The 11165-nt window shown below is 36.6% G+C and overlaps 1 protein-coding gene across 1 annotated transcript in view; it reads left to right on the top strand.

The window, feature by feature from the left end:
• Positions 1-11165, top strand: part of SETX (senataxin) — a 78879-nt gene that overhangs the window by 16627 nt on the left and 51087 nt on the right. The window contains exons 5-10 of the mRNA XM_008563619.1: positions 1696-1915; positions 2650-2769; positions 5205-5376; positions 5526-5613; positions 6143-9679; positions 9784-10467. Coding sequence (XP_008561841.1) covers positions 1696-1915; positions 2650-2769; positions 5205-5376; positions 5526-5613; positions 6143-9679; positions 9784-10467 — 4821 coding nt within the window. The remainder of the gene's footprint in view (positions 1-1695; positions 1916-2649; positions 2770-5204; positions 5377-5525; positions 5614-6142; positions 9680-9783; positions 10468-11165) is intronic.

Here is an 11165-nt window from a genome sequence, read left to right as displayed (position 1 = left end):
TCTTATTATTGTTGATAAAAGGTCTTGCATTTAGTTGTCATGTCACTTTAATCTGGAAGTTTTTTGTCTTTTACGACAACTTCTTTTTTAAAAAATACAGTCATTTCTCCCCCTGCCCCTTTTTTTTTTTTCCCCTTTTTGTCTTTTTTCGTGACCGGCAACGGATCGCAACTCTCGGTGTTGCGCCCGCACCTCGCTCAGCCCGTGAGCAGCCGGTCTGTATGTGGGATCCGAACCCTCGGCGGGAGCGCTGCCACGCTCCCAAGCAGCGCACTGTAGCAGTGTGCCACCGGGCCGGCCCTCTCCTTCTGCCTCTTTGAAAAATGGAGTGCTCCTTGTTTTGAGTTTGTCTGTTATTTCCTTGTGGATAGGTTCAAGTTAAACATTCCCAACTGGAGCACTATGTAAGTGATGTTATGTCCTCCTCAGGATGTCATACATAAGAGTCACTTCATGTTCTTTGCTCTTGGTGATGTTAATGTTATCTAGACAAGATGTTGTCTACTTTCTCCACTGTATAATTTATATATTTTTTAGATACTTTAAGACCATGTAATATCCTGCTTCTCGTCAAAATTTTCTTCTAAATTTAGCATTCACTGATGCTTCTTGCCTGAACCAGCTTTTCTGTGACTACAAATTTGTAATTTTCCAACTCCAGTACTCTCTCCACATTAAGCAGGCAGCACTTGACACTGTATTGCAATCAAGAGCCTTTTCCTTTTCTGGTTATTTGTCAATTTATTATTAGTATACACTCATGGCTTCCTGTGTTTTTTCTAATAGTTTATAATTCATCAGTTATGTTGGCATAGAGCTCATGCTTTTATTCATTTGGTTTATGTTTTTCAAACTTTTTTGATTATAACCTATAGTAAAACATATTTTCATGGAGTGCACACATAGGTATGCATATATGAAGGTACTTCAAAAAGTTTGTGGAAAGATTTGTGTTATCTTTTCTATTTTTCCATGAACTTTTTGAAGTATCCTCGTATAATGTAAAACATTTAGAAAACATTACTTTTACTATGAAGAATGCACTCTGATATTTTTCTGTTCTGTTTAGCTTTTTTTAAGGCTGGTTGCCCTCACTAAATTTAATTTGTAGCCCCCAAGGAATTTTAAATAACGTCCCTATGCTTATACTGCCATGTAGAAGTGGCCTTTCATTTCTTTTGAGATTCCTCTTTATGTTTTCTTTCCTTTTTTAAAATATTCTATTATGGAAAATTACAAACATACAAAAGTAGGGAGAATAGTATAATGAAACCCCCGTATATCCATCAGTTAGCTTTATCAATTATCAATGCATTGTTAACCTTCTACTCCCCTTTGGATTAGTTTAGAGCAAATCTTAGGTATCAGAGCATTTCATCCATAACATATTTCAATATGTGTTTCTAAAAGATAACAACCTTTTAACAAAACAAAACAATAATACTATCACATCTAAAATAATAATTCCTTAATACCATATTTCCAGTCAGTGCTGAAATGAATGGAAATGATTGTCTCAAACGGTTTATTAGGGTCAGTTCAAATCAGGATCAAATAAGGTCCCTACGTTGTGTTAATTAGTATCTCTTAATGTGTTTTTTAAAATCTGTAGAGAATCCTATTTGCTTATCCATGTTATTGCTGTATGTAGACCATTGATTGTTGAATGAAGTAATAAACATGTTATGCATTTAGGTTCGGCGTTGGGCTATCCTGACTGCAAGAAACTTGGGAAAAGTGGACAGAGATGATTATTATGACTTACAGGAGGTTTTAACTTGCCTTTTTAAAGTCATTGAACTGGGGCTTTTAGAAAGTCCAGACATTTATACTTCTTCTGTCCTTGAGAAGGGTAAATTGATTCTTCTGCCTTCACACATGTATGATACTACCAACTACAAAAACTATTGGTTAGGTGAGTATTTTTCCTACACTGATATAATTAGTATCTTCTGTAGTTCTAATGAGTGTCCTGAAAAGGAAGTGATGTCTTTTGGCGATGAGATCAAAATTGCTAAATATAGGATTTCATAATTCCTAGTTCTTGTTCTGTCATTAAATTGGTTCAACCAGCACATATCTTATTATTAGATGTTATTTATCCTAGAAACCTTCTGTATAAGATGTGCATTATGAGTCTTTTGTTTAAAACAATGCCAGATTAACAAAATATTAGTATAGTAGTTGACTTTAATAGGGTTTTATCATTAATTCTTTTCTTCCAATGTGTAAAATATTTCTCGGTAGAGAGAGAGATTAGCATTATTTATAAGTTCTATACTGACTCAAAATCATTCTACCCTATTTCATTGATCCACGTCTTAAGGTCACATGTCATAATTGGCAGTGATTTCTTTTCTTTCTTAGTGGCATATTAAATAGAGTATATCTTAAAATTGAAGGCATTTTAGAGTGACAAAATATATGTTATGTGGTAGTCATCTTAGAAATTGTGTTCCTACCAAGCTAGTGCCATTTTCCCCTTTTACACTTAAATCAATTCTAGTACTTGGCAGCAGTTATATATAAATTTTTGAGGAACTGGATACTGTTTTGCTTCATCTTCCTGCCTTGTTTTTCTTTTGTCAACTAAGCCAGAGAAGTCATTAGAATAGTGTTATTTCAAGAAAACTGCAAATGATCTTACAGGTATTTGTATGTTGCTGACCATTCTTGAGGAGCAAGCCATGGATTCACTGTTGTTGGGATCAGACAAACAAAATGATTTTATGCAATCAATACTTCACACCATGGAGAGACAATCAAATGGTAATAAACCTTATTTGCTAAATGTTTTTGAGTACTGTGATGATGGTGCACTCTTAACTGCAAGAATTGGGAGGCGGGGTGTGTAGAAGAGAAGAGTTAACTTTTTATGTTTAGGTCACAGATTCAGACTTTCAAATCGGAAAGAACCTTTAGAGTTTAATTAATTCAGTACCTTACTTTTATAGAATAAGGGACTGAATGAAGCCCAGGGAAGTTAACCTACTTTTTCATGCTGAAAAAGTTAGTGGTAGAATGAGAACCTCTGGGAGACCCATTTCTAACAACAACGTGGGGAAAGCCTCCTTGTCCCATGGTCTCCCTTTGCCTGCCTCTTCACTTCTCCATGATTTTCTAAGGTTCGACATGGCAACTGCCTGCCACATGTGGTTATTTAAGTTTATTTAAAAGTTCAGTTTTTCAGTCTCCCTAGCCATATTTCAAGGCTCAATAGCCACATGTGCCTGGTGGCTACTGTATCAAACAGTGCAAATACAGAACATTTCCATCATCACAGAAAATTCTCTTGGACAGTGCTGCTCTAGGTAGTCTAGAAAGTGAGGCCTAAACTTGTAGTTATGTTTATTAGACCCAGACCTTCTTTTGCTGATAGTTGTATCAAGCTAATTATGGAGGATCTGTACTTAAATGTTTCTGATCTTACCTTCTTTATTCAGGAATGAATCAGTAAAGATGAAGCATATGAAAACATAATGAATATAATTTTTCTCCCTCATTCACTTTTCTTCAGGCAACTTTACTGTGGATATAAACTTACTTGTGTGAGATTCTAAAAGGAATGTATTAATGTCATTCTTTTTTTGATGGCATATATTTTCTTGCTAGAATATTCCTGTTTAAGACTATTACTAATTCATTTGATAGCATTTACTGTATGAATTGTTCTTTTCTTTCCCTGTGCCTAACTGCACATATAATTGTTTTTCTGTTAATTCACCTCCCTCTTCTTCAAAATGTGAGTCCTCTTTAAGAAACCTTTCATAATTGTCTTCACCAAACTACTTTCTTCCTTACTTGAGAGCTTATTAAATATAAGGCATTGTTTCAGCTGCAGTGAAACATACAAAAATATATGATGAAGGTTTACACAATGACTGTGATAAAAAAGAATCTGAGAGGTTTAAGGGAAGTAAAGGAGCAGGTTCAGCTTCTAGGGTGACTAAACAACAGTAACTTGAGTGAGTTAGAGCACTTGCCTCAGAAGGATACTGCAGAAGATTAAATGGCGGGGGGATGTTTAATGCAGGAAGAAACATCTAAGCCAGACTTTTAAGAATGGATAGATAAGATTTTGACAGGTGGTGTTATAATAGTAAAGGCATTCTGGTGCTTATTTGGGAAAAAGCCAGTGATCTGTTTTTGCTGAAGATAGTGTATGATTATTGTAGTATGAAAAATAAAGCTGGTTGGGCTGGCCCGTGGCTCACTCGGGAGAGTGTGGTGCTGATAACACCAAGGCCGCGGGATCGGATCCCATATAGGGATGGCCGGTTAGCTCACTGGGTGAGCGTGGTGCTGACAACACCAAGTCAAGGGTTAAGATCCCCTTACCGGTCATCTTTTTTTTAAAAAAAAAAAAAAGAAAAAGAACACCAAGTCGAGGGTTAAGATCCCCTTACCGGTCATCTTTTTTTTAAAAAAAAAAAAAGAAAAATAAAGCTGGAAAGAAATACTAGAGCAAGATCTTGTAAGTGCTTAACTGAGGACTTTGAATTTTCTTGGAACACATTAAGGAGCTATTGGAGGTCTTTGAGTAGGACAGTACCTTGCCACTGCATGTCTGATAAAGGAGAAGGAGGGAAAGGGCTAGAGAGCTTATGACTAAGAGGAATTCCTTCAAATTGGATAGAAAGTAGATAACAAAGCCATGTTGAGATATGAATGGATGAAAGGTGTGTATCTTTGCTTACCTATTAGCTAAGGGATTCAGTCCTTTACACTAGCTGCCTGGCACACAAAACATAGGATCATGCTGAAGCATAATTTCTTTTATCATGGCCCTTATTTAGATCTGTAAATACTAAGTTTCTCTTTCCTTTTTTCCCTTCTAAAACTTTTCTGTTATTTATTGGATGATAGGACTATAGAGTTCTAGGAGGGGTTGAGGAACTGAGTAAGTGTGGCAAACAGGGTGAGAAGGTTGTGTTTACCTAGACGGTTTTGTTGCTCATTAAACAGCTTGTTTCCCACTAAACTTTCTTTTTACAGAGGTGTCATAGTATTGCTTAAAATTTTTTTTGAAAATTTGGCAGTTTTTAAAACCTGTTTCTCCAAATATCAGTGGCACTTTACTTTGTTACATGCTGCTTTGCTTTCATTTTTGTTGCTAACCAGATAAAGAATGCTTACTTCTCAATAGATTTTAGTATATTTTTCTAATTATTTTGTAATTCTGCAGTTGCTTCATTGTATTTCAGATGATAGTATGGATCCTTTCTGGCCAGCATTACATTGCTTCATGGTGATTCTGGATCGCCTTGGATCTAAGGTCTGGGGTCAACTTATTGATCCTGTTGAGGCATTTCAAACCATTATCAACAATGTGAGCTATAACAGAGAGATCCAGAATATACGGAACAGCTCTGTAAGGTTAGTTCAGTTAATGTCAGGATTTAAGAGTAATCTCTGTAAGGAAGTCTGTTGCAACTGACTTAACAAGAAGGTTATTTTTGTCTTGTTTTTTTGTTTTTCATTTTTTTCTTCTTTTTAGTAATTTCTATCTATTCTTAATATTTAAGGACCAAGTCAGAACCAGTGTCATATTTGGATGATATGGTGACTTGCAGCCAGATTGTATACAATTATAATCCTGAAAAAACCAAAAAGGTATAAAATACTTTGAAAATTCAGATGATTTTATATTGCCTCTATATTGTATAGACATAAGTAGTTGAATTACTGATTTTATGATATGTTAGCTATTTTGAACCAACTGCTACATAAAGGCTTTCAGATTGAACAGATGTACTATGCATGGGGAAAAATGGATTTCTAACTACATTGTGCACACTTTGGAAAATTAATTTGTAATTGCATTTAGGGAAGATGGAAAGTTTAACCTCTAGTTTGATAGTTGACTAAGTAGGGGAGGGTATGTGACACGACTAGAAATCAGAACCAGCTAATGGAAAGAAGGCCAGAGTACATGAAAGTGGTGTAAATTTGCCTTTTCATGAAACTTTAACCTCAAAATTCAACTTGTTTTCAATTTCTTGGGGGTTATATATATTAAAACTAATATATAGTAAACAAAAATAGGAAAGTTGAGAAGTATGTTTTATTTCTTACAACTTGGGTGTTAAACCTGTCTTAAATGCTGCTTATTTATCTCATGTCAGTATTTCTTTCATTTTAGGATTCAGGGTGGAGATCAGCCATTTGTCCAGATTATTGTCCTAACATGTATGAAGAAATGGAAACATTAGCCAGTGTACTTCAGTCAGATATTGGTCAAGACATGCGTGTTCATAACAGCACATTTCTGTGGTTCATACCTTTTGTTCAGTCCCTCATGGATCTTAAGGATTTGGGTGTGGCTTATATAGTAGAAGTTATTCATCATCTGCATTCTGAAGTCAAAGATGTTCTCAACCAAACAGATGCTGTGTGTGACAAAGTCACTGAATTTTTCCTTTTGATTTTGGTGTCAGTGATTGAATTGCATAGAAATAAAAAATGTTTGCATTTGCTGTGGGTTAGTTCTCAGCAATGGGTAGAAGCTGTTGTAAAATGTGCCAAGCTTCCTACCACTGCATTTGCACGGAGTTCTGAGAAATCAGGAAATTGCTCCAAAGGAACAGCAATTATATCATCACTGTCGTTGCATCCAGTGCAATCTAACTCTGTACAACTTGCTTGTGTGCAGTTGATTAGAAGTCTCCTTAAAGAAGGTTATCAGCTTGGGCAGCAAACTCTTTGTAAGCGATTCTGGGATAAGCTTAACTTATTCCTTCGAGGAAATTTATCTCTAGGTTGGCAGTTGACTAGTCAGGAAACCCATGAGTTACAAACTTGTTTAAAGCAAATTATTAGAAACATAAAATTCAAAGTACCTCAGTGTAGCACTTTTATGGATCTGACTCCTGCATGTAAAACTCCTCCTGCATCTTATAATAAAGGGGAAAGTGAACAAATAGGTAAGAAGTTTAAAAAAGGAATGCATTGTCCGGAAAATTCCAGCCCAACATTTTCTAAAGATCCGATCAAAGCTGACACATATCAAGTGCAACGGAGTATATTGATGAAAGCAAGCAACACTCTAGAAGAAGAGGATGAGAAGCACAATTATATAAGGGAATTGAAACCAGAAGATCATTCCTCAGCTGAGTCATGCTTTAAGCAGAGTAGTAAAAGCCTTTTTACTGAAAGAGCTCAAGATCAAATTAAAATAAATACACAGAAGAAGTCTGTTAAAGAGAACTCCTCATATACACCACAGAATTGTACTTCAAGAAAGGGTCCAGGAAGGGGATGTGACAGAGGAGTAATAGTATCAACACATTTGTTGACTGATTGTAGCACTGATTCTCTGGAAAAATTGTCCACATCAACCGAGGATTTCTCTTTAAAGGACGATGCTCTTGGTAAAACTTCAAAACTGAAAACTAAGGCGCAGAAAGATACAATTTGTGCAAAGCTATCACATGTGATAAAGAAGCAACACAGGAAAAGTACTTTGGTCAGTAACGCTATCAGTTTAGAAGAAGATCTGACTGTGTCTAACATTGGGAGTTTCTGTTCAAGGAAAGATACAGGAGTTCAGAAAGGGGACGGCTCCATAGAAAATCTGTCTTTAGACCGTAATGGTATTCTGAATGATAATAAAAATGAAGAACAAAAATCTCAAAACAGTTTATTGGTGAAAAAGAAACAATTAAAGAATGAAGAGTTAGATACTTTCTCTTCCCATGAAAGCAGTTGTCAAATACAGGAATGTCATGTTGATGATCAAGATTTGGTCTCATTTACAGAAATGACCAATACTCTAGTGAAGAAAACTCCCTTTAAAGATCCTGTGACTCTTCTTGAATTAAGAGATAAGGAAATGAACAAGAGTACTGATCCAGTTTCTTCTAACTTGGTAAGTGAGCAGGCTGCTGGCATCAGCCCGAAGTATGACATCTTAACAGATTCTCAGGTAGACAGAGACCTCCACAAATTATCTTTAATAGCTCAAGCCAGTGTTATTAAGTTTCCATCAGATTCAACTCAAAAAAGCTCATCCCAACTACAAAGAAAAGTAGATGATGATGAAAGATGTTTTATAGCAAACCAAAATAAGGTTGGAGACAGCTGCCATGGACAGATTATCGTTATTTCAGATTCTGATGATGATGATGATAGTGATGAAAGAATTCTAGGGTTTGAGAAACACATGAAATGGGACAAAACATGCACTGAGAAAGAATGTCCAGAGCAGCATGCTTCAATAGTTAATACTAATGTAGAAGAGAAACTAATAAAGGAAGAAATGACAAAGTCTCTTTCGCAGTTTGAGGAATCTGATTCTCAGTTTTTTGAGTTTGAAAGTTCATCTGAAGTGTTTTCAGTTTGGCATGATCATAAACTAGACAATTTACTTCAAGAGGATGAAAAAAATTCGTATTTGACTCATATCGCCGATAGCACAAATGATTTGGGTTATGATACAGATTATGTACCTGAAGAGGTTATTAAAGAAGTAGCAGAGGGTGTTGAAGAATATGCAGAACCATGGAGTAGTAGTAGTTCCGTTGATGAATTTTGTGAAATTGAAGTAAAAAAATCTAAAAGAAAACGATTTGAAAAACTTATTGCTAAAGATCCTCTAAGGCCTTCATCTTCTGTCAGAAATGAGGACCAGTCTGATATTCTTAATGAGAGAGAGCTTACTGAAAATGATCTTAAAAGTGTAGACATACAGACTGCAACTCCCAGTTCAAGTGTTCAGAGAGCCACTGCAGTTTCAACAAAGAAATCTCCAAAGCTTCGTACTTACTCAAAACCCATTAGGAAGGTCCAGCTTTCTAAAACTCCTAAGAAAACACATTCAGATACCAAAAAAGGACAGAATAAAAGTTCAAGTTACATAAGTTGTAGGACAACTCCTGCTATAGTGCCACCAAAGAAATTTCGCCAGTGCCCTGAACCAACTTCAACAGCTGAGAAGCTTGGTCTGAAAAAGGCTCCTCGTAAGGCATTTGAATTGTCCCAGCGATCTTTAGAGTGTATAGTTCAATTACGTCATCATGGCAAAACTGTTGGAGTAGTTGATACCCCAAAAAAAACTAAATTAATTTCTCCTCAGAAACTCTCTGTCAAAAATAATAAACTACTAACAAGTCGAGAGCTTCAGTTGCAAAGGCAGATGAAATCCAAGTCACAAAATAGACAAGGACTTTTTGATTGTGAAGGTACAGGTGCTACAAGAGTAGGGCCACCACAGACAGCACAGAATTCTGACATAATTATACTAGAAGAGACTCTACTAGAATCTGATAGGACAGATCATAATTATAAAGGAGAAACTGAGATACTTGCCAACAGTAATGGAGAACGATTAATAAAATGCATGCCTTCTGAACCAGAAACCTTAATAGCAAAATACATTTGTCAGGTCACTGATGATGCTTGTCTTTTAAACCAGTGTGATTCTACAGTGTTAGATGGAGGAATACCAACGAATGAACGAATTGTCTCTACTTCAAAGGACCCTTTAGGTGGAGGAGATCAAACAGTACATCAGGTGCAGGTGGCAGCTTTGAAAGAGGGAGAGCCTGAGTCCAACAGTGATGCAGAGGATGATAGTTTATTTTTAACACAAAATGATCCTGAAGATATGGATTTATGTTCACAAATGGTAAATGATAATGATGAATTCATTGACATAGTTCATGGAAAAGATACAGTTCAGGTGGAAGAAGATTCCGTAAGTCGGCCTCGGTTGGAATCTGTGAGTGGCACAAAGTGTAAGCAGAAAGGTTCATTGACATAGTTCATGGAAAAGATACAGTTCAGGTGGAAGAAGATTCCGTAAGTCGGCCTCAGTTGGAATCTGTGAGTGGCACAAAGTGTAAGCAGAAAGGTTGTGTTGAAACCCTGAGAAACCAGGGCGAATACTGCTCAAGACACTCGGAAGCTAAAGCAGCCGAGGAAGATGTGTTTCGTAAACCTGGCTTGCCACTTTCTACATCTAAACCTTTGAGACGTTCCACTGCTAAGATTTTTAGCTCAAGTAGTACTTCACGAATTGCTAATCTTTCCAAGTCTTTGGAAGATAGTTCAGCACTTCCACCAGCTCTAAGAAATAAGTCAAATGGGGTGCAGCCTATTTTGAAAGTACCACAGCCAGCTTCCCTGGTATCTCAGAAACCAGTGGGTGAAGTGAAGAGTTTGTGCAATGTTCTTCGTTCTCAGACTCCAAATAATTCTATCCGGCAAGGTTACACGCTTCCATTTGGTGAAAGCAGGGCTTTTGCAGCAGCTTCAGTAAATACTGTCTTTTCATCACAGTCTATCTGTGACACCTTCGTTAAAGAAGTCTTAAAATGGAAATATGAGATGTTTCTGAACTTTGATCAGCGTGGGTCCCCGGCAAGTCTTTGTCAGTCTGTCTCAAGACCTGTGCCTGTCAGATTTCAAGATTGTGAAGATTATATTAACGTTTTTTTCCCTTTGGTGGTATTGAATACTTTTGAAACAGTAAGTATATGTTTCAGTTTTATGCCTTTCCAAACTTCAAGTTGCTCCTTTGTTTTTACCAGGCTGAATAATAGAGTACGGTTAATTGATCTGTTGACTTAGATGTTGCTTTTAGATTTCGTGTTGAGGGGATATTTGTGTCAGCCACTGTTCTAGATGCTGGCAGTATTAGAGGAAACGCTTTCTTAACCTCTGCCCCTTCGAGGTTACAGACACAGTTCAGAGTGCTAATGTACTAAGTCCCAAGGCACCACAGGAGGAAATATTTATTGATGCATGGATAAGGGAAGACTTCTCAAAGTAGTCTCCTGTCTACATTTGCTGTTGTTAGAGTAATGTAGACCTTTTAAGTTTTTTTGAGGAGGTGGCAAAGGGTCAATTACATTGAACAACACAAAGCAGTAAGTCCTAAATTTTTCTTTACATATCTGTATACCCAATTTCTTACTCATAGCAGCTGCTCTATTCCCAGAACAACCTCCCCAACCCCAGTACATTCCATTCTGGTTCTTTTCTCCTCCTTAGGCCCCTTGATAAGGTTAGCCAAATAAAGTACAGGATTCCCAGTTAAATCTGACCCTCAGAAAAACTGAATAATTCTTTAGTGTAAGCATTCAACTGCATTTTGAAGGGTGTTTTTGGTGTTTTCAAGGCAGGTAAGGGGTTGGGAGTAAACTTTTACTTTTTCAGATTTCTTT

Source organism: Galeopterus variegatus, unplaced genomic scaffold (assembly GCF_000696425.1).
Source record: "Galeopterus variegatus unplaced genomic scaffold, G_variegatus-3.0.2 Scaffold176, whole genome shotgun sequence".
NCBI classification, from domain to species: Eukaryota; Metazoa; Chordata; class Mammalia; order Dermoptera; family Cynocephalidae; genus Galeopterus; species Galeopterus variegatus.
The sequence above is the reverse complement of the archived record's forward strand: the minus strand, read 5'-3'. Positions and strand labels throughout refer to the sequence as shown.